The following is a 24198-nucleotide window of genomic DNA, read 5'->3' as shown; positions in this document are numbered from 1 at the left end:
TAATGATTTAAAATAAAAAAGTTTGACTTTCTCCTTCGAGGACCAGGCGGCGGCAGGCAATACGTCAACACTAAGCGACACATCATTGCAATATAACGGTGACGTCAACACTGGTCGACACATCTTTGTCAGTGAACAAAATGGCAACCTACTGTCTGACTGTCGCCCGGCTTCAGGTAAGAGAGACAATTTAAGCGCCGTGGCGTTGAGCCCCGTTTTCTTAATGAGCGGTGGTTGTCATCCACCCACAGACATGACTGGAGGTGGGTCGGATGGGAACCGGGCGCGGAGGACCGCTACCCGGTGTCAGTACGACTGACGAGCTCTTCACTAGCAGGTCCGCTCAGGTCACCGTGTCCCTGTGGCTCCGCTAGGGAGGAGATCAGGTTTATCGTTCACAACCACCTTGAAGCTCTCGTTGTATTAACCTTACACATATAATGGGTCACTGTGACACTGAGCTTTTATGTGGATCCTAACTGGATGCGATTTGAACCGATGGGTGGGTGTTTTGTTAGCAAGGTTAACACAAGGTTAGTGCGCAGAGCAAGTGACCGGCGACGCAGGGACCATATCAGAGAGACGGATCGAATATAGAGTATGACTCCTACATACATGTCTATTGTCTAATGCTGTTGATGTTGAAAGGAAATCAAGGTCATATTGCAATTATATGGCTATACACAATACAAACATTCCTAAACAATGGCACCTTCATTTTAGTGGCACTGTAATTAATGATAATAATAATATAGTGATACTTATGTTAATTTGATATAATAATCTTAATTTGACTTCACTTAACTATGAGAATACAAATGTAACTGGTCAACTGTCCACTTGTCTACATGTGGATAAATTAACACTGAGAATTTTACTGTGTGTGGACTGACTAATATATGTTATAACCAGCTACCACAGTGCTCTCCTCATCTTTTTAATGATGGTATCTGTGCTTTCTAATTGCCAATGAAAGGACAATAATTCCAGGCAGGTACAGCTGTCTTCAGCTGTCCTTTAACTAAACAGTTCATTACATACAGTATTAAAGTTACTGATAAACTTAGGCTAATAGGACAGCTGGCTCTGTTGGGCTTTCCAAAGCATATACACAATTTCAGATACAAAAACCAACCAATATAATAAGCAACAACTAGACTTTTTCTGAAAATGAGTCATGGAAAACTTATGAGTATGCATACCATGGCCTGACACCGTGGTGGATAAACAAAACGGTTGGGCAGGTGGAGTTTGCTTTCACGTTGCCCCTGAAAGCAGTGAAAGCAAGTACGTTTGAACTTTGAATAGGGATTGTATTTGCAAGCAATCAACTGTCTTTAATTAGCTATAAACACTTTAACATACCCAGAGCGCAGTCACACACACAGCATGCAGTGGCAAGGAACAATTTTGTCTATCATGCAGCCCCAGAATCGCAAGTAGAAACCGGTAATTAAAATGTTACCTATAATTTTATAATGGCAATTTAGTTACAGGCAAGTGGGCGTGAGCTTTGGCCAAGTAGAATATGACCAGTACTTGGCCGACGGCAAGTGCCTCTGAGACCTTACTGTCAACCCCTGCATACTGTAACAGTTTGCCTGTCCCTCACGCATGCCAAGATCTCCACCTGTTCTGTGACTGTCATCCCTTCCACTTCCACTTTATTTACCCAACAAACACTGACTCAAGTCAAACTTTGCTTCAATTAAATTTTGATTTAGATGATCACAGCTGAGTCAAGAAATGTTTTGCTGCATAATATAGGATTAGTATTGTGGACCCCACTCAGACTAGCCATGGCATCAGATAATGGGGATTCTTTTCAAATAAACAGGATTGGAATATTACAGTAGCTCTGCAACATACATGGATGGGTAATTGGGTATTAACTCCTTAAATCCTCCATAGCAAACTAGTACTGAATTGAGCGCGGTCCCCCAATCCCCATTGATGCTTTTTTCCACTTCAAATATCTGGATGTGCTGTTTTTGGCAAATGTTCCTGCCACTGAATAGGGATTCTAGGGTTCAAGTGGTTAACATTTAGGCTATATTATCAGACAATAAGATCATATTAAAATTTAAAATGATTTCTTTTCTTTCTAACATTACAGCTGGCCTTGGGCCAAGGTGCGAGGCGGCTTCATGTAACGGCAGCATTCAATGCCAAGGCCAAGGTTTCTATGAGCCGCTTTGAACCCACATCCTACGTAAACTATGGGAAGCTAAGGTCAAACATTGAGATTGTAAAAAAAAGGTAATCTATATTTTTTATACTGGCTTAATATGTGGTTCTGTACAACACTTTCTTATCATTGTATTATTTGATTTACTTATCTACTGTTTTTACCACAGGTTTTTGGCATCATTCATTTGTAGCATGTGTCAACCCCAGTATTTGAATTGACTCCCAGTGTTTGTTTGAACTACCAGGATTTTGTTTGTTTTTCCCTGAATTTGTTGTATTTAGTTGGTATATCTTTATTTTTGCGGCGGATGGGAGTGGGGTTGTGTGTTGAGTGAGATGTGGTAATGGGTGTTCACTGCACATCTAGGCATTGCTTTTGCATCTCTATAATTTTAGGCCAGCAGTCTGTAGGGGGATAATTACAGTTGGAAGGTTGGGGAGAGGTATGGCAGACAAATCTTTATGTATTTCCTTCATGTGGTCTTGCATGACCATGGTGTTTAAGTCTACGAAACAGTATAAATCATTGTGAAATAGTAAGCAATAGAATTTCCTCAATAGGCTATATTATAACAACCATGATTTATCTTTCATCCGCACTACTGTAAGCAATAAAGCATCACTCAAATGACTGAATCTAGGCAATTATTTTGAAAGTTAAAGTCTTGAATTGATTTAACTGTTGCAGGTAGCAAATGTAGCCTAATAATAATGAGATACCTTCAGGCAATGCCTCTCATCGTTCTTGCCCAAGCAGAGTAGGGAGACTACCGGGTCCAACCACTGTAGTAGTGTTTATTTTGTATAAATACAATATACAGATTGGTCAAAACCTGTTTATCAAACATTTTTAGGATTGCAAACTTGTATATTCTCCAGATGTGCTTTGTACGAAACCCACAACCACACTATGTCTACCCCTAAGGTTGAACCGGCCCCTCACCCTGTCAGAGAAGAATGTGTATGGCCACCTGGATGACCCCCACAACCAAGAGATCGACCGCGGCCGCACCTACCTGCGCCTGCACCCCGACCGCGTGGCCATGCAGGATGCTACAGCCCAGATGGCCATGCTTCAGTTTATTAGCAGCGGTCTGCCCAAAGTGGCTGTGCCCTCCACCATCCACTGTGACCACTTGATCGAAGCCCAAATTGGAGGGGCTAAGGACCTTGCCAGGGCAAAGGTGAGGTGACATTGGAAGCAGGGTCTACTCTGGATGTTTGCTCGGACATCCAGTGTTGAGAATGGTCTTCTCTTAGTGATTTTCTTTCTTTCAGGTTGCTTGAAGTTGATGTAAAGTAATTACTGTCAAATTATAATGTCCCAAGGAGGTATATGGGAACAGGCTATATTATAAAAATATTTTTGTAATCGTTTTGTTTTTCTACATTTGTTTTATTTATCCTTTTATTTTCTGTCCTTAATCCCTGTTATTTATTTTTTTGCCTCCCCTAGGATTCGTGGGAGGGAGAACGGGAGGGTAGGCTGGGCAACTGATCCAGGAGTGATTACTCCTGTTAATCTTGCCCAGCTTAATGGGAAGGGTTGCCCATTTTGGGTTTGATGTGAAAAAATGTTTTTGGGTAAGACTGACGTTATGGATCTTTCACTTCTTCCTTCTTTCTTTTTGAACTGTTGGAGTATCCATAAACTACACAGGTTCATCCTGATGTTCTGGACATCTTTGTAATGTTAGTGTTAGTAAAAAGCATGTAAAAGAGTAACGTTTGAGGCAGACTAACATCACTGTAGTAGAAGAGGTGCGGGTTTATCCCACAGCCGTGTCGGCTCTGCCGACAGGAAATACGTAAACTGCGACCATGAGACCCGTTTCTGAATTTGTCTATAGGTAAAATGGTAAAGCTGCCTCATGGTGGTGCTATAACAGTCCGTTCTGGAAAATGTGGGGCAGAGGTTCGTTGGCAGCCAGGGAGTGTGTGTCCAAAGTTTGGCATCGCCTGGGTTAACTGTGCCAGAGATTAGCTGTACACGGGCGGATGGACGCAACACAAGGACGGACGGACGGACGGACGAGTGCAAAACATACTCTCCCCATGCCTTTGGCTGGTGGAGACAATTAGCCCTTCGCTAAATCCCACCCCAAAAAGCGATTTTCCAATGCCAATCCAAATAGTTTAGCAACTGTTGCTTTCCAGGTCAAGCTTTTTCCACCTCATAGCTGTCGGTGTTATTTCGCATGGCTGTGTTGTTGAACATATACATGGCTTAACGTCGGGAAAGTTAAATGACTGACCCACCCAGGTGATGGCAATAATGCTAATGACTGAGTCTTATCGTGCAACATAAACTCTCTTCGCTGCTAACGTGCCTATTGGACAAGGACGGGTTAGGGAGGGACTTAGTGAAGGGCTAATTAGGAGTGCCACTGACAATAATTATGTAAACCTGTATAATTCTGTGCTTATCCTTGAATAAAGAAATTAGAAAAAAAGAATTACAGTGAAATCACTTCAAGAAATGCCATGAATACTGCTATTACTACTACTGCTTGTATGTGATATCTGTCTTATGTCCTAATGTGTTCATCTGTAATATTCTATATGTACTCTAGTGTAGGTTTACTGTTAATACACCAGAAGTAGTTAAGCTTAAAACCTGCTTTTAACCAAGTGGCCGTCATGTTTTTTATATGCAGGATATCAACCAGGAGGTGTACAACTTCCTTTCCAGCGCTGGAGCAAAATATGGAGTAGGATTCTGGAAACCAGGGTCTGGAATCATCCACCAGGTAAAACTGGATTTATTTAGAATTAAAGGACGACTTTAGCTTTTTTTTCAACCAAGGTTCAGGTTAGGTTGTTATTAGACGGTTTTAGCTATTTTTGACAGGGGGGCAGGGGCATTCGATCATGGGGGTAAATACGTCCGTTTTTACGTGATTTCTTTATTAATATTTACTATAGTCCTACTAGACCCCAGGAAATTACATCTGGCCACAAAGGATCACAGGAGCTACTGAATGTGAAGGTAGAGGTGGTAGGGAGATGCTATACTGTGTCGTGGGCTCCAAGACAACGTTGGGGAAGAACGGGAACAATATTGTTGGCAGTATTTGAGTGTTTAAACTCTGAATACTGCCAATACTACTAAAAACAGACAGAATGTCAAGACTGCTGTCTTCCTGTGTATTCTGTCTGTCTTCTATTTATATGGATGCCATCGGTGATGTCACATTCTATGCTAATGTTACATTTCAGATTATCTTGGAGAACTACGCATTTCCAGGAGTAATGCTGATTGGCACGGACTCCCACACACCCAACGGCGGCGGATTGGGATCTATCTGCATCGGCGTTGGTGGAGCTGACGCTGTTGATGTCATGGCCGGGATCCCGTGGGAGCTTAAGTGTCCCAATGTCAGTAGTTTTAGCTGTTAGGACTGGTTATTACAATGTGGTGATCAAGTATTGTTCGGCATTGTGCTCAAGGAGACATGGCCGATGTGCAGATCGTACTCGTGAGTCGTGACAGGTCATCCTGTTGAAATGTTGTGGGGTTTTGCTTTCCTTACTGTCTTGTTTGCCTCTTCCTTTCGGAAATGTGTCCCATTCCCACAGGTTTAAATTACATGCATATATTTGTAATTAATGCAGACCTTGCACACATGGATTCTTGACTCCTTGTTTACCATGGAATGTACACACACGCACGAATCTGAGTACAACAATTCGTTTTTGAAGTTAACATCCTGACTCTTCTTTGGTAATTTTGTGACAGGTGATAGGAGTGCATCTGACAGGCAGACTGTCAGGCTGGACCTCGCCTAAGGATGTCATCCTGAAGGTGGCCGGCATCCTGACCGTGAAGGGAGGCACTGGAGCCATCGTGGAGTACTACGGCCCTGGAGTTGACTCCATCTCCTGCACCGGTCAGTAGGGAGAGGTTACCAGGCGTATGTTCTGTTGAATATAAACGACAAGGACGTGACTAATACATTATCTGATAATGTGTCATGAATGTTTTGCATCAAACTATTCATGATGCCTCATTCATACAGGTGGAAGCTTCCATTTTCTGCAGAAGATCAACCTTGTTTTGTAAACGAATTGTGTTGCTATATCGACATGTGTGTGTGTATATATATATATATAACATGGAGATATAGCAACACTATTTGTGTATATATATAATTTAAGATATTTGTTTTTATTGATAGATCACAGTAGGTAGACAGGAAACGGGGAGAGAGATGCTCTCTCTCTCTCTCTCTCTGAAGACTCACAGTAAAGTTTGTCAGGATCGGGACTCAAACCCGTGACACTGTCATGCTGGATTACTATCCAATGTGGCCTATCGCCATGTAATATCTGCATTCTATATCTGTCCTAGTGTCTCTTGGATGAAGATTGCTATCATCATAGTCATTATCTTAAGTACAGTTTTAGCTTTTAACTTCAAATGCCTCCAGGAAACCTGGACGTGCTTTTATTTGGTATGTCCACATGTAAGCTATCTTGGTCTGTTTTACACATCTTTATGTCATGTTGAAGTGCTGCTTTCCTGCTTTTTTTGTGGTTCAGGGATGGCCACTATTTGCAACATGGGAGCAGAAATTGGAGCCACAACCTCAATATTTCCCTACAATCACCGCATGAAGACCTATCTGGAGAAGACGGGACGTGGAGGTATGTCATTCCTCTGGATTTAATGTTTCATGTAGACCCCTGGATCACCTGCAGGGGACAATATTAGTGGTCTGGCATGTTTTGCCCGTGACTCGGGAGTGTATATGTTTTGTTTGATTTTAGAGGAAGCCAAAGCCATTGGATTACATTAATTAAACTGTATGAAAATGTTGAGACTTAAAACATTCTTTCTAAATGTGTATGGAACATGTTTTCATACAGGCAAATACATTTGTTACAAAACTATATAAACGAAGAGAAAATAAATGCAGAAATTCTGAACAATTTCGGCATAACCAGTACCACTCATTCATTAGATGAAGTTACACAGTGACTGATACATTGGCAAGCTTTGTGGTCTTCAAAGGGTGAGAATGCAGAATGTTTGTTTCATGTCCTTTATCCTAATGTCTCTTGTCAGATATCGCTGCACTGTCTGATGAGAATGCAGACCTGCTGGTTCCTGATGAGGGCTGTGAATATGATCAAATCATACACATCAACTTGGACGAGGTCAGTCCTTCAAAATTATGACCTCACCACATCCGTATTCTTTCTAAAGCTGTCAATGAATATTGTAATTTGCTCAGTACAATATTTTGGGGGCATATTTATGTGCTGGGTTGAGTATGTTGAATCTAGTTTGCATTAATGAGGATTTAGTTGACACAATGAAATGAAATGGCGATAGTATTCACTGTGGAGCAGACGGCCTGTCACAGCCAGATTTGGGAGACCAGTAGCTTTGTTGTTGCAAGGAAAGCAGTTTTCGTCTCAGATTTAGTCAGACGGAGGGACACAGTATAACTCTATGGGGACACAAAGGTGCGACCCAGAAGTATCTCTGGAGGGGCCCTCACGGCTAAAATACTGAATAGGCTCGGCAGTCTGCGGTTGGCTCTGCGTCCAGCAGGTGGCAGCATATGGGTTAAAAATCACACCCGTGTGAACTAAGTGAGGCACTCTTATCATTGTACATCATCCATCCTTTGTGTAGGACAAAAAATAGAAGCAATCTACTATCTCCAGCTGATGCAAAATTCACCCGCTAGACTATTAAATGATTCTAAGAAAGAAACAATTTTGATGATGCTGTAATTTTATTTCTTTGTATTCTAAAAAGAAACAATTTTGATGATGCTGTAATTTCTTTCTTTGTAGAGCAGTTTGTAACATTGTTTCGTAAAGTGCTATACAAATGAAATGTATTTTAGTTGCTCATCATTCTGTTTAACCCATTTAAGCCTGACCTCAACATTTAAAAAAAATCTTCTAAATCCAGTTTTCTGAAATAAATATTTTCACGATTTTTCAAAAATAGCAAACCTACAAGCTCGTACATGAGCTTGTAGATCTGCTATTTTGGGTCCCCACCCAAAATGGGTTAAAGGGCAAGCAGAGAGGGATGGTTTGTGTATGTTATGTGGTCTGTGCTCTGAGGAAAAGTGGTTGTTTTGCTGCGCCCTGCTGGTTCCTCGGAGTGAGTAACATTCAGACTTTTTCTGTTCCATCCCCTCTCAGCTGAAGCCCCACATCAACGGACCCTTCACCCCTGACCTCTGTAACCCAGTCTCTGAAATCGGTGCAGAGGCTAAGAAACATGGCTGGCCCCTGGAGGTTAAAGTCGGTAAGCATTGTCTCAAAATGGCACCATATTCAGACATGTTGGTTATGTGCGGAAACATTTGAACTGAACAAGATTCATCATCTCAGCGTTCTATGGCATGCCTCTTATCCCATTTTGGGCGTGAACCCCTTTTGGTGTTTTAAACATTGTCATAATTTAGCTATTGAAAAATAGCAGATCTACAAGCTCATAACCCGCCACCGAGTGGCGCGCTACGAGCTTGTAGGTCTGCTATTTTAGAAAAATCGTTAAAATGTGCCTCAAATCTTTCAGAAAATTTTCATGATTTAGAAGATATATATTTATTTATTTTTCGACGTCAGGCCTAAATGTGTTATATTACTTCAAAGAGCTCTTCCTCTTACTACTATAGGTTTGATTGGCAGCTGCACCAACTCCAGTTACGAGGACATGGGCAGGGCAGCCTCCCTGGCCAAGCAGGCACTGGACAAGGGGATGAAATGCAAGTCCTTCTTCAACATCTCCCCCGGCTCGGAGCAGATCCGTGCCACCATTGAGCGTGATGGATATGTGAGTACTCAGTAACACACTGAGAAGAGAGTCAAACTCCCCCCAATCTTTATTTGTCTCACTCTCTCAGCGATCCATTCCCCTTTTTTGTATTCTTTACTCTGTTCAGGCCACTTCAAGGCCCTCACATCTACGTCACTGGCCCATTAGCCAACTTGAATATAGTGTTGTTGCAGACAGTGGGGTCTTTGAGTGACAGAGTTTTGGGCCAATTTTAATATATAGACTAGTAGTAGGATAGTAGTAGTGGAAAGGTTGAGGTGGAATTCAGTACTTGACCAGAAAGAGTTGCATTACTACATGTGAATACGACCTTAATCACTCCTTTTTTTCCTTTTTTTCGCCCAGGGCTTTTTGCTTTTACTCCTCGCATCTCTCTTGAAATGAAGTGCTTAGGATAATAAAAACTCTTATTCTTGAGCTGACGAGAGGTTTCGGTCTTCCCACAGTCAAAGATCCTGAATGACGTAGGAGGCGTGGTGATGGCCAACGCATGTGGTCCATGTATCGGACAGTGGGACAGGTGGGTGGCCGAACAATGTGTTGCATGCTCATAATGTGTTGCCCTGAGACCCAGTGGGCTTACCTGAGAATGTCAGCTATCCTACCAGCTGTTAGCTTTTCATAAAAATAGTCTCCTCATCTCTCTGTTAATAAAACTGGTTGAGTGAGATCGAATGCATCCCAGATTTCCTTCTGATGGTTTTCAACGGCTTTCAATATTTCTGTCTGCTCTGAAAGTGGTCAAAAATATATAGTTTATGACTATTCGTTGTTATAGTTGTGGTGTGGATTTTGTTATTCTCTTAAGTTGGAAGAATGTATGTATATATATATATATATATATATATATATATATTACACACACATAGTTATTTGTGAATTATGCTTTGCATTCAGGCAAGACATCAAGAAGGGAGACAAGAACACCATCGTGACTTCCTTCAACAGGAACTTCACGGCCAGGAACGATGCTAACCCACAAACGCATGCCTTCGTCACCTCCCCCGAGGTACATACAGGACACGTTTTTAGGTGATATTTTGTGTGTGTATATTTCCCACTTTATAGTTTCATTTATCCTGAACTTGCTTGGCTATGTTATCCCTCCTCCAAGATCGTTACAGCGATGGCCATCGCCGGCACCCTCGACTTCGATCCGGAGAAAGACTACCTGACAGCCCCAAATGGTGAGAAGTGGATGCTGGAACCGCCCTATGGAGACGAGCTCCCTACCAAGGACTTTGACCCAGGCCAGGACACCTACCAGCATCCCCCACCCGACGGCACTGGCCTGAGGGTGGATGTAAGCCCCACGAGTAACCGGCTGCAGCTGCTGGAGCCCTTTGACAAGTGGAGCGGGAAAGACCTGGAGGACCTACAGGTTCTCATCAAGGTCAGTGGGAGAGTGGGAGGGTAAATAATAAGGTTGTTTTATTTTTTTTATTTGCTTGCCTATAAGTAAATCTGGCATCCGTCGAGTTCTACATTTAGATTTCTATCTCTTGAGGGTCGCCAGCCACTCCAATGCATGGCTTTTTAAATTATGCCATATATTGTTTGTTTAGAGCACTTTTAACAAAGTCTATGGACTTTTAATTGTTTGTTTAGGGCACAATATGATTACGTGAGACATCATAATCATATGGCCTATATATATATATACACACACACACACACACACACACACACACACACACACACACACACTGCATTCATGTAACGTGTATAGTGGCAGTGAATCTGCAATTAATGAATGACTCACGTCATGTGGCAGCCACAGTGCGTGCCCCTCACTTCACAGTATCTATTTTCCTAGGTGAAGGGAAAATGCACCACAGACCACATCAGTGCAGCTGGGCCCTGGCTGAAGTTCCGTGGCCACCTGGATAACATCTCCAACAACATGCTGATCGGAGCTGTCAACATTGAGAATGATGGCATTAACAAGCTCAAGAACCTGCTTACTGGAGAGTACGGAGGTGTGCCTGATGTAGCCCGTCACTACAAGGTACAGGAGCGTTGGTCCACTCCCAGTTTTCTTCAAAACCTGAGCTGACATACCCCCTTTGTGTGCAGTGCACTTTGAATTCTGACCCAGCTGTGTATGCGTGTTGGTGCCTTTAGGCCAATGGTCTTTCATGGGTGGTGGTTGGGGATGATAACTATGGTGAGGGCTCCAGCAGAGAGCATGCTGCCCTGGAGCCTAGGCACCTTGGAGGCAGAGTCATCATCGTCAAGAGCTTTGCCAGAATCCACGGTATGGTCCTGTTCCCAACTTTTGTCAGCCATCTGTAGGATTGTGATGATTTGCACATAAGCAAATAAAGAAATGTTTTACAACTGCAGCACTACACAGTTGCTATGCATCTTGGCTTGGAACCCTGCTTTTACGAGATTCAAAACATTCTATTTTTGTCAATTAAAAAACTATTTGGACACAAATGTTTTCTTTATGTCCTGCTTTCAGAGACCAACCTTAAGAAACAAGGTCTTATCCCTCTGACCTTCAACACCCCCTCAGACTACGACAAGATCCGCCCCGATGACAAGATCTCCATCAGAGGACTCAAATCGTTCATTCCAGGAATGGTGAGCTGGTCGCAGGACATTCACTGCAATTTGCTTTAATCGTGTGCTGCTGAATTGAGCACCCCATGTGCTTTACCTGTGTGGTTTGCTAAAAGGCCAAGCATTTGCTAATATTAGGAGGCAGTTCTTTATATTTGCTCCTCCTCCTCAGCCTCTGACAGGGGTGGTGAAGCACAGCGATGGCAGCGAGGAAACCTTGCAGCTCAACCACACCTTCAACGAGACACAGATCGAATGGTTCCAGGCAGGCTCGGCCCTCAACAGGATGAAGGCGCTGCAGCACTGAGGAAGAGGACTGAGTTATACAAAGTACGGGCAGGCGAGGGAGGAAGTTGAGGATCGTCCTGGGGGGAGAGCGGGGCATCATAGTAAATATGGGGTATTAAAGGGTAATAATTTATACTTAGTTGTGCTCCGGTGCTGTGCATTGAAAATGGCTGATCTACAAGCTTACAATACTTGGCAATGTGACGTGTTGTGAGTTTGAGATCTGCTGTTTTTGGTGCACGACACTGTGTGCAACAGAGTATATAAATCACTCACTCGAGCAGTCCATGGTTGATGGTTGGTTCTGTTCTATACATTGGCTAACGACTTGGAACAGAGCAAGTGTTCTCTATACACGCCCACATACTGGGTGTTGAACAGTGCTTTTACTCGAGTGTTATGCACATGTTGATAATGGAGCACACATCAGTTCTCTTTAGCCAGTTGTCTGCAGTGTAGATTATTTCCCATACCCTCCAATGTTAACCTTGGTTTTGGCGAGGGCAAGAACCTGACACCAAGCACTGTGGCTAATTATACGTTATCAAAGAGTTGGGTGACATGAGTCATGACAGGAAGAAGCTAGGCAATAGGGTGCAATCAAAGCTGCAACTAATGACAATTGACAATATTCACACGATGGCCATTTTGATCTTAATTGATACTCTTATCCTGTCGGGTTCGAGTCCCCTTCCCGAGTATGAAGTAAGGGCGAAATGACCTGAGTGAATATGGTCAATGACACTACATAAACACTTTACCACTTGAACCCCAGCATGCCTATTCTGGGGGAACATTTGCCAAAAATAGTAGATCTATAAGTTTGTAGGCCCGTTGTGATCTTGTAGATTGGCTATTTTTGGCGACGGATTTGGTGTAGAATAGATGGAAGTGGTCCGAATTCATTTGTAACTCAGGTTGGTTTTACTAAGACAGATGCTACACAGTAAGGGAATTTATGACTAGAAACATTACAATGAAAAGGGGTGGTATAAAAGATGAATAGGTTGCTGTTCGAGCATTTTAATAATGAGCTGCTAGTGCGATGTCAGTCAACAACGAGAGTCTGACTTCTGATGTTGGACATGGACACAATATACACACTCAACTTTATCAATGACAGAACATGCTGCCAACTGCTGTGCTGTCTTTGTTTTCACAGCTGTTTAAATGGACTGGTAATAGAAGCCAGTCTCATCTCTGCCGTAGCACGCTACGCTTAGCCAATAACCTTGTTGCTGTAGTGTGTACAGTATTTGCAGGCTGCGTGGCAATGATTTACTATAATTTGACCTGCTTCAGTTTGTTCTGACGATCCATCCAGCCATACCCAATGACATGGTATCTTGTATGTAGCGGTGTACATTGTTAATGTTGTAAAAGAAAAAAGTTTTAATGAGACTGGTTGTAGATTTTCAAAGGTAAACTATGGACTTGTATGCTAAACCACTGTAATATAAGAGTACCTGACCTTATCCCTTATCTGCACGCACACTCTAACCATCACTCACTAACCACATCACTGTACATTGGATCATCTTTATAAGGTCAAAAGCTTCCATGCAGTGGCTTTCAGAATTTGTATTTATTTATTTTTGTCTTGCAAAAGCTGCAAATCATATACATGTGCATTTTTAAAAAAGGAAAAAAAAGCATGTCTTTTTATCACAATGTTCTCTTGACATGTCTCGAGAGCCTGCAGTTAAACTTCATGGACTTGTGTGCTTTTGTTCTTGTGTGTTTTGTATAGGGTCATATTGATTCTCGGATTTTGTTTTTTTTGCTGTGTGAAAGGGAAAGGCACCCTTCAGACTGGAGTTGCACAACAGAACAATGGGATCCTGGTTCCTGCCACAAGGCAAAAATCACTCCTGTCTGGAAGAAATGTACCAACATTGGCTGTGATTAATAGCTCACCAGTATTTAACTAATTTCAGATATAATCAATGCTCTTTAAGTGAGGTTATGTAGCTGGCGTAAAGGTCCCCTGATCGCCTTACATAATCTCCAGATACAAAATAAATTTTCCAATTGGCAATGAATCACTAACTGAATTTATATTAAATGCCAAATCACACTCTTGCTCGATGTGTCTTGTTTCCATGAAATTGTTTTTATTTTCTCAGTTTTCTGTATTACAGCAATGGCGGCTGCTCAGTCACAAATGGGTTGTACAATAAAATTCACTGATCTTATTTCTTTACACTGGTTATGCTTATGTTATTGTTTTTGCTTGATTTATTATAATTCAGCTAACTATATTTGGGGCTTTCATAATAGTCTCCAGTCCCAGGCCAAGACTTTGCAAATGCTTATCTTAGGTGTCAAACATGGAGAAGATGATCATTCGGCATTGCCATTTGCCAGTCACATGTAGGGATGAGAATGCTGTCATATACTTTCTCTCTTACAGTACGTAGAGGTACAGTAGTATCATTGAACACCATATTATTGCATTTTGTATAAATCTATACAAATGTATTTTATTTTGTTAAAAAGTTCTATGATTCAGTAGTAATAAGTTTGAGTAACAGTCAGTGCTCTCCCCATCACTGGTATAGTGCCTTTCTACAAAGCACTTTACAATGTCTTTCAAATTCTCCCATTCACAGACAAACCATATGGAAGGCACCAACCTCCATCAGGAACAATTAGTGCTTCAGCAGGGTTTTGCTCAAGGATACTTTGGAAGCCAGGGATCGAACCAGGAACCTTCTCATTCCACTCTACTGCGCCCCTCTCCAGCTATTTTTGTAAACAAAATACTTTTCCAGAACCGGATACTAATTTTATTTTTTGTTTCATCACTTTCATTTAAACTTTCACTTAATTATCCTGTATGAGTTCTCTCTACTGACTGGATACAATTTGTATCCCAAACCTGAAAATGTATTTTCTGTTTACTAAACATATTAAATATATATATCCAGGCCCAGTTTTGGATATGATAGTAATGATATGATACAGTTAATTTCCTGCTCCTCTCTACCTTGATGACATTTGAAAATAATAATAAAAAAATAAAAATATATAAATAATAAATATGCTTAAATTTTACAGAACTCAGATGTGATGATGTCCTGCAGAGCATATCTGGCTCAGCGTTGCACCTGCTGCTGCCTGGCTGGTGCTTTTATTGTGTCGGTAAGGCTAAGGGTAAAGCATGCACGATGGTGACTATGCACCCCACCCCCCTCCATCTCTCTCTCTCCTTTTCTCTCCTTTTCAGTTGATGCTTTCATCCAGCCCAGTGTAGACACTAGACAGATCCGCTTGCGCTACATCCATACCAAGAGAGTTACTACACATGTCCATGCTGCTTTTTATCGGATTGCATTATAAGCCTAACGATAACATTAAGTAACATCAAAAGTCAAGCTACCGCTCGGATAGCGTGACAAAGGCTGGGCGTTTTACGGTAAGAGATCGATTGATCGATATTGGCGTTTATGGACATTTTAAGCTTTAGATTCCGGGATTTGTTTTTTATCGGCCTGCATGCCCTGTCTGCTTTGTTTTATATCTGTATTTTGGATACAATTATAATAATAATGATGATTATTATTGTTATTATAGTAATATGTTATTAGCCTATATTTTATATATCAAAAACATGTTATGCCAGACATTGCCAGCCCAGGTCGAGGACGCATTTTGTTTTGACGGCCAGTTGGACTAGACTACTAGAGCATCCATTCTTCTCCTTGTCTCTATATGTGAGAATGTTCTGGAATCAAGACGCCTGTGAGGCGGCTGCATGCTTTTATGGGTGAATAATTTAGTACTTCATTACACACCCCCCAGGCTACTCGTCCCTAAACAGCCACTTTTATCTCCAAAAGTTGTTTATTTAAAGTTTGAAGGCGCGCGAGCGTGCGTGTGCGTGCGTGTGCGTGTGTGCGCGCGCGCGCGCGTGTGTGTGTGTGTGTGTGTGTGTGTGTGTGTGTGTGTGCGCGCGTGTGTGTACACGCAGAGGAACTATACGGCTGCAGCCAGACATGAGCCTAAAGAAATCGTAGGCGCAGACGTCTCGGCGGTTTTTAGACAGCTGGTGGATGGAGAAAAAGCTCCACGTCCGCCGACGACTTGCGCGCAACGGCCAGCCGACAGCTGACGCTCTCCTCTGCGGCAGAGACAGCTGCCGACAAGCGTGTGTCACCCGGCAGTGATAGGCACTAGCCAATGGAACAGATGCAGCCGCAGCCCATCCACTGGGCGGGTATTCACTTGTAGTTTTCTTCTTTCACGGAGTCAAACGCCCCCTGGGCAGTGGGCACCTCGAAGTAACATTCTGTCCACTCCAAATTGTTAACAAAACATTGAAAAATCGTCTGAAGAAATGTAAAGCAGTGGTTCTCATGTTTGCTTCAGATCACCCCTGTAATCTTTTCATCCATGGCACCCCTGGCTGAATTACATTGTCATTTACTGTAACCCTGATCCATGATGACATTGAAAATAACTTTATATTTATAAAATAGCGCGTTCACTTCACCCTCCACAGCCCTTCTCATCATCAATAACCTCATTCTCCGTGGTGTAGTGGTTAGGATTCTGCGCTCTCACCGCGGCGGCCCGGGTTCGATCCCCGGTCAGGGAACACTGTTTTATGATGAATTCCTGTTCTGTTCTTTAACTATATAGAAGTGTCTATTTATACGTCTCTAAATGTTTTGATGAATTGAACCATGTGGACCCTGTTGTAAACAAGTGTAATGCTTAATTGGGTCGTTCACTCACAGTTAACAGTATTTGTATTGAGTTTGTGCTTGAAATGTATTGTAATTCTGCAAACTGTTAATAAATATTTAAATCAATAAATCAAAAATATCCTTCTCCTTCTCACCGCCGGGTGACACACTTCATTTTTATGCTTGTCGGCAGCTTACATCTGACGCGGAGGAGAGCATCAGATGTAAACTGGCCGTCGCGCAAGTCGTCGGAAAACAAAACTATTGTAGCCTCGGCAGGGAGGCGAACCCGGGTTGCCAATTCCAAAGGCATATACATTAACCACTCGACTAGAGAGTCATAACTTGACAGCCATGTTGCAACGCAGCAGCATATAGCCTACACTAGAATGCGCCTTTGTGTCAACATCTTGTCACTCACTCACTTGTCACTCTCACGCCCACTTCGCCAACCAAGAAATAGAAGACTACATGCCATTGAATAGGCTTCCGGGTGCGTCCCCTCTCGGGACCGCCCACTTTCCGCAGAGTAGAGCGGAGACGTCTGCTACCTACGATTTCTTTAGGCTATGGTGTGACTGCAGTGTACGTGTCTCCCATGCTGATTTCTACAGCCACCGGCGTGGCCTGGTTTTTGGGGAGGTACAACTTGCAAGGCTTGCTCCAGCTGGCCCTTTGTCTCAGTTTCTCTGTCTCTTTCTTTAACTCTCTAGTCTAGTATCATCTAGGTTACAGCCCGACAGCATGAGTAGGCTAATTTGCCAACTTTCAGAAAGAGGCTGCCCACATGTAGCCTTATTACATGAAGTGTTGTAAGCCTAGAGGTGTGTGTGTGTGTGTGTGTGTGTGTGTGTGTGTGTGTGTGTGTGTGAAGAGAGAGAGAGATAGAGATAGAGATACAACAGTGTTAGTGAATCTGTGCAGTCACCATCATTCCATCAACACCCTCACTCCCCATTGTGATGTCAGGAAGATAAAAGTCTGTCCGTGTTCCTCTTCAACAGACAGTGACCACTTTGCAGCCTCTCAAATGCGATAGGGAACGAGAGATGATAACGTTTAACCTGGCATGCTTTATGATGAAGACTACCTTTGAACAGCGTGTTACTTATAATGCTCGGGTCCTTTTTTTGTTTTGTTTTTTGTTATTGAAGTATTGATTCCCATTCTGTCAGGGCACATCGGATATCGCACACCCTCACTCAATGTGGATTATTTGTTTTAACAATTATGAAGCAATAATAAAGCCCATTCTAGCATGATCGCATTATGAAGTTGAAATGAGCCTTAACTGTGTCCAACATTGCGATAAGCTATATTGTGACGTTGACATGCCAACCCCAACCAGGTTCAAGTTATCTGAACTGTATCTTTCTCTATTCTTTCCCCCTTTCTTGAAACAAATCATGGGAGATTGTACGACAAATCATTTCACCCACCTTTTCCACACAAGTCATGTAAACCTGTGATATTTGATAATGAGACAAAAAAGTTTAAATTATTTGCAGGGCGCCTCCCATGCAGTCAGGCAGTCTCCACCCTGACCCTGATGGCAGAGAAGGACAAGCGTCCTCCCTCTATGCACCCTACTATATTTAGCTCATGACACTCCTTCCCACACACATACACGGTCACGGAAAGACAGAGAAAGAGAGCTGGATAGAGATGGGTCCTGCATGCCACACATTAAACTCATCAATCTTTAAATCTGACACGCTGTCAGGCTGGCATTGCCCGGACCACCACATCGGCAGCCCGGGCCTTGTCTTACATTGTTGTTTTCATTTTATTGTTAGTCATGCTAACACAGGCATAATGTTCGCAATGAGAGAGTTTATACATACCTTCACAGGTACAGGTACAGGTACAAAATAAAACTAGAAAAAGTGCCCCTCGGGACACAGGTCTCCACCAGGATACAATTTAGGCATTTAGCAGATGCTCTTAATCCCGAGCGATTTACAGTAAGTGTTTAAAAGTTCAGCAGAAATTGGCCTCAAAGTTTTGTCTTGGCCTCTAGAGAGTGAGCATGCAAAGTTGTACACAGATCAGTGCAATTATAAGAACATAAATTGGCCTGTTATAGCGCCACCATGAGTCCGATTTGTTTTATGTGGCATTTCTTCCTCTGCATAGTGTGGTAATGTATGTGCATAATTTCACAGAAAGCGCACACTGTGTTCATCATTAAGGCATTTTGTTCAAAACGGACAAATCTGCAGAACTTTGGAATTAGCCAATGGGCTTTGTCCGCGGCGTAACCGTCTTTAAATAAATTAAATGCCTAAGTGCCTATGGGAGAATGCATTGGGGTTTGATTTCCTGTGCCACTCGTTTTTCTGAAAGGGGGAGGGACTGCGGCGCTCTATAGAGATGGTGTATACGAGTTGCGTGATGTATGGATAAAATGTGTACGAGACGAGTAGTATAAAGAAATGTGTTATGCAAAAGTCTGCCTTATGGTGGCGCTATAACAGGCCGTTGTGGAAGAATTGGGGCAGAGTTTTGGGCCGTGCCAACCTTAGCCGGAGATTAGCTGTACGCACACGGACGGACGGACGGACGGAGTGCAAAACATACTCTCTCGCCATACCTTCGGCCTGGTGGAGACAATTATTAGATGGTGTTAATCCACAGAAGCCAGAGAATGCCATGGACGGCATAGCCTGTTCTTAAATTCCTTAACTGTTTTCTATTTTTGGAACATTGTTTTGGCCAGTATTATTTATTTTTGTATTGTCGCTGGCTTTCACCGTTTTTTTCTAATGAACAGAACTGGAATGTAATTTTGTTAACCATGAACTCTGACCCCAGATAAAATGCTGTGTTATTTTTGCATAATTTACTGACTGCAAACTCTGGCTACCATTTCGTGCCTAATTGAGAACGAATACTTTTAAAATAACCAATTTGGCTTACAGTCAGGCAAGACCAATACAACGATGGATGTTGGTGAAGTGTGATGAACCACACTGCAGTCCAAGAGAAGCAGGATAATTATTGGGATTGTCTTGGGACATTTACAAAGCCATATGATATACTGTATATCACACCCTGATGCTGTGTTAATCACATTGCTTTGTTGTTGTTTTTCACTCACATTGCCTTTGTGTGTGCATATGTGTGTGTACCGGTAGTTATTATTTTCTGTGACCCAAAAGGACCTAATCGCCATGTACCCTTCTCATTCCGTCTGCACGTTGATTTGAATCCCTTATCTTTCCATTCCTCTCTCGCTTCCTCTCACATAATTCAATTTAAGAAGCTCTCTTGGCACAAATAAGATTGTATTGGTAGAAAACACAAACACATGATATCTCTCTCACCCCTCTAACCTCCCACCCGGCCACGCTTTCCTTCTGCCTCTCTCTATCTCCCTGAGCCCCGGGTCCCTCCACAACCTTTTCTCATTCTCTACCCCCTGATTCCCTCTCATCTATTCACAGCCGTTCTCTCTCTTTATCATCAGGAAACGATTTCTCCTGTCCACCTGTGTGATGTCATCACTTTCTCTTCCAATTCACAAAGTGTACCCTCACCCATTTGTCTTTCCTCTCTGCTTGTTTGATTAACCTTAAAATAAAGTCTTCCCTCACTTTACTTACTTCTCTCTCTCCCTGTCACCCCTCGACCCCTCTCTCTCTGTCTCTTTCTTTCTTTCTTTCTTTCTTAGGCCGTTCTCATATCAGAGACGTTTCAAAAGTTTCCATCTGTGTCTCTCTCCCTTTTATCTTTACTGATTCTCTTTCTCCTTGGTTCCAGAGATGGACCAAAACCACTGAGCTACTGTTCTGTACCCAAACTAAAATGAATCTCCATCCTTCTCTCTCCTAACCCTTCCAACAGCAGGAGATGGCTGACCCGGACCCCCCTTCGCCGGCCGCCGCCCCACTGCCCTCACCCCAGATCCCCCTCCAGCTCTCTTTCCCCTTCCTGAGGGAAGGCAGCCGCGTGTGGGAGAGGGACAGAAAACCACCCCAGCCAGGGGACCTGCCCAGCCCACTGCCCACCAAACGCACACGGACATACTCAGCGTGAGTAGCAACAATGGGTGTGTGTCTGTGTGTTGCCAGGATATGCATATAGTTTTAGATTTCTATTCTTCTTTCAGCAAGATGTGTTTCTTTTCATTTTCGCTTCGATCTCCCTGATGCCCCCTCTCTCTCTCTCTCTCCACCAAATGGACCCAGTAATGGCCATTTGGGTCAATATTTAGTGTTAAACTAGTGTTGATTTGAATCCCTTATCTTTCCATTCCTCTCTCGCTTCCTCTCACAATTCAATTTAAGAAGCTCTCTTGGCACAAATAAGATTGCCAAGTATTGGTAGAAAACACAAACACATCTCATATCTCTCTCACCCCTCTAACTTACCCCTCTAATCTTAAAACGCCATAAAATAACAATAATAAAATAAAACTCCACAAAACATTGTATCTGTATCATATGTCATCAGGTTGGACCAATACCGGCTGACAGGAGGTATTAAAGCGTAATTTTAGTTTATTCAACTAAAATCCGGTGCAAAGAGCTTCATGAACGTGATATACAGAATATATTATTTTGTATTAGTGCATGTTGCATTAAAATACAAATTAAATTAAACTTCTGTGTGTGTGTGTGTGTGTGTGTGTGTGTGTGTGTGTGTGTGTGTGTGTGTGTGTGTGTGTGTGTGTGTGTGTGTGTGTGTGTGTGTGTGTGCGTGCGTGCGTGCGTGCGTGCGTGCGTGTGTGGACAGTACGGTGCGGGCCAGATCTGGCCCAGTGTTTAAAGGAGTGTGTAAGAACTTTTGTAGGTCAAAGGGTCATGGCTTCATACAACCTTCCAATGGTGGAGAGGACATCTTCGTCCACATCTCTGAGTGAGTGGCAGAACTCAGCACAATCACAATCACTTCATTCTCACATCATAGATTTGCAGGAGGTGTAAAGCACTGTTTCCCAAACAGTGGACCCATCTTTCAAATCAAATGAAAAGATATAATAATTTCCATAAATTCCATAAAAAGTAGTGAGCTTGTAGATCTGCTATTACAAGTTTGGGTCTCGGGCAAACGTCAACATTTGCTTTTGGGTCTTGAGCTACCACTGGTGTAAAGAAGTGGGTGATTTCTTTTCCCTCTGCAAGCTCCATCATTTTTCTATGTTCTGGTCCCCACATTATTTAAAGCGTCTTTGAGTACTTATGAAAAGCTCTATAGATCCCAGATATTATTATTTAGTTATACGGCAGTTATAGCGCTCAGTGTGAATGGCCCTATAATGAGGCCAGCTTACAGCATAAAGCATATTTTAAGCATTATTCAAGGTATGTGGGCCACAGCAGTGCCGGTTCTAGGCCTTTTGAGGCCCTAGGCAACATATTATACAGAGCCCAAAATGTTTATAAACAAATCACAAATGTTTATAAACAAATCACAAATGTTTATAAACAAATCACAAATGTTTATAAACAAATCCCAAATCCCTTGGTCCTACCCCCCCGACCATGAGACTTACTACAGGTAAACTGGTAGTGGTCCTACCCCCCCCCATGAGACTTACAAATCCCAAATGTTTATAAACAAATCCCAAATGTTTATAAACAAATCCCAAATGTTTGTAAACAAATCACAAATGTTTATAAACAAATCACAAATGTTTATAAACAAATCACAAATGTTTATAAACAAATACCAAATGTTTATAAACAAATACCAAAATGTTTATAAACAAATCCCAAATCCCTTGGTCCTACCCCCCCGACCATGAGAGTGGTAGTGGTCCTACCCCCCCCATGAGACTTACAAATCCCAAATGTTTATAAACAAATCCCAAATGTTTGTAAACAAATCCCAAATGTTTATAAACAAATCCCAAAATGTTTATAAATAAATCACAAATGTTTATAAACAAATCACAAATGTTTATAAACAAATACCAAAATGTTTATAAACTAATCCCAAATCCCTTGGTCCTACCCCCCCGACCCCCGCCACAGTAACATAAAGCAGATCTTCCTACTTCAACTCTGTGGAGATTTGGTACCTGCAGGGTGAACCATGTCTGTAAAGGTGTACAGTGGCTACCAACATTCCAAGCAAGCAGGGCTGAGAGATGCCTTTTGTAAAATAGCTTATGAATAAATAAAAACAAAAGCTGATCCCTCCTCACTGATAGAGCAGGCACGCCAGTGTTTTTGGTATACTGTTTTTGGTGTAATTAATGTTTAATGCAGAGTTATAGCCTACTGCATCTAAGGTTTTGAGAGATGAACAGGCCGTCTGCCCATAAATAACATCCCTGTATCAGAATATATAGAGAGGGAAAATTATTGAAGGAAAATTGAGATAGATAGATTTGAGAATCACCCATTGATTCTTGAAGAAGTGATTTACTTACTATCTCCAACCCCATTCAACTGTAAAAAAAACAAAAACAGTCCTATTGAGAAATCACAAGAAGTATTAAGGACAACTTTGTGTGTAGGTCGCCCCCCACCCCCCTAAAAGTGATGTATGATCACTTCATCATAAATCATCGCCACCAAACATCATCATCATGATACAAGGCACCGCTCATTCGTGCCTTTTGCGTTTTCCTCTTTTTCACATTTCTATTGCAAACATTCAGACAATGGTTAGTAACAATGTCAGAAACACCACAGGCAGGATATGTCTCTGGTCTGTTTCAGATTTTGCTTCCTGGCAACGTCTCCAGCTTGGCCAGGCACTGCAATGAACACATTTGGTAGCTTTCATGGGCGAGAGGAGACGTGGTTGTCTGCATCCTCCCCAGACCCATGTCTCCTGCCGTCAATGTGATGACTAAAGCTGGGGTGGAATTAAAGATTCTATAAAAAAGAATTGTATGCTCAAATCAAAAATATCTAACAGAAATGCTATAACATATGCTTAAGAGCTTCGTCAAAACGCATTCATGTCATCATCCAAACCCTCATCCCCCCACCCTTCTGGTCCGATCTCTACCCTGTGTTTCCCCAACAGCATCGATGGAGAATACGTGCCAATGGAAGGAGACGAGGTCACATACAAGGTGACTCACATCCCACCCAAGAACCAGAAGTTCCAGGCAGTGGATGTGGTGATTACCCACTTGAACCCAGTCACCAAACACGAGACCTGGTCAGGCCAGATCTTCAGCTCCTAGACCAGGGCTGGGTGGAGGGGGTTTGGGTGGTTATTGCCTTCGTTCTGGTGGTTTCCGCTGTTACTTCTGGGGCTTTCGGGGGAAAACCATTGAGTCAGACGTCAGAGTTCATGTTGTGATGGGATGAGCTGGCTTTGGGGAATTGTCTCTGCCTTCTGGGAAAAGAAAAGGAGGTTATGTGAAGAGGGTCTAGGTTTAAGTTGTATCTTTCACTGTGGTGGAAGGAATAGGTTGTGGTTTATTGGGTGATGGTGAAAGGTGGTCTATATAAGAATGTTTTTGGACAGGTTTGCTGGTGTGTATGCGTTTATTATGTGTAGTGTACTGTATGTGTGTCTGAGTGTGTATGTATGCCACACGTCATATGTGACGTTTGCATGAGCATTTGGGAAGACTGACTGGTTTTGTATGGCTACAGATAGACATTTCAGAGGTGGAATGGTTTTTTGTGGTTTTAGTTCCAAAATAAGAAACATTGTGTTGTAGCCAACCCCTATGACGACCAT

At 42.4% G+C, this 24198-nt stretch overlaps 2 protein-coding genes across 5 annotated transcripts; both read left to right on the top strand.

The window, feature by feature from the left end:
- The first annotated feature begins 101 nt into the window (after positions 1 to 101).
- On the top strand, positions 102 to 14597 carry aco2 (aconitase 2, mitochondrial). 4 transcript variants are annotated; one of them, XM_080789648.1, is made up of 18 exons: positions 104 to 176; positions 2117 to 2259; positions 3116 to 3374; positions 4848 to 4940; positions 5410 to 5568; positions 5930 to 6080; positions 6733 to 6837; positions 7259 to 7350; positions 8359 to 8464; positions 8838 to 8995; positions 9445 to 9518; positions 9896 to 10007; positions 10113 to 10391; positions 10815 to 11006; positions 11123 to 11255; positions 11466 to 11587; positions 11739 to 11896; positions 14467 to 14597. In XM_080789648.1, exons 1-17 carry the CDS (start codon positions 141 to 143, stop codon positions 11871 to 11873), a joined length of 2349 nt encoding a protein of 782 aa, XP_080645774.1. In that variant the 5' UTR covers positions 104 to 140; the 3' UTR covers positions 11874 to 11896; positions 14467 to 14597. The 4 variants fall into 4 exon arrangements, with proteins under 4 accessions (XP_080645775.1, XP_080645774.1, XP_080645773.1 ...); XM_080789647.1 differs by lacking the exon at positions 14467 to 14597 and adding an exon at positions 13649 to 14057; XM_080789646.1 differs by lacking the exon at positions 14467 to 14597 and adding an exon at positions 13605 to 14057.
- A 561-nt stretch (positions 14598 to 15158) lies between these two features.
- Positions 15159 to 23692, top strand: csdc2a (cold shock domain containing C2, RNA binding a; the record flags this gene model as incomplete). Its single annotated transcript, XM_080789444.1, has 4 exons — positions 15159 to 15272; positions 20392 to 20579; positions 21283 to 21405; positions 23530 to 23692. The coding sequence occupies exons 2-4, from the start codon at positions 20398 to 20400 to the stop codon at positions 23690 to 23692; spliced, it is 468 nt and encodes a 155-aa protein (XP_080645570.1). The 5' UTR covers positions 15159 to 15272; positions 20392 to 20397.
- Between the last annotated feature and the right edge of the window lie 506 nt (positions 23693 to 24198).

Source organism: Protomyctophum bolini, assembly GCF_963924005.1.
Source record: "Protomyctophum bolini genome assembly, chromosome: 18".
Classification (NCBI taxonomy): Eukaryota; Metazoa; Chordata; class Actinopteri; order Myctophiformes; family Myctophidae; genus Protomyctophum; species Protomyctophum bolini.
This window is presented reverse-complemented; position numbering and strand designations above follow the sequence as displayed.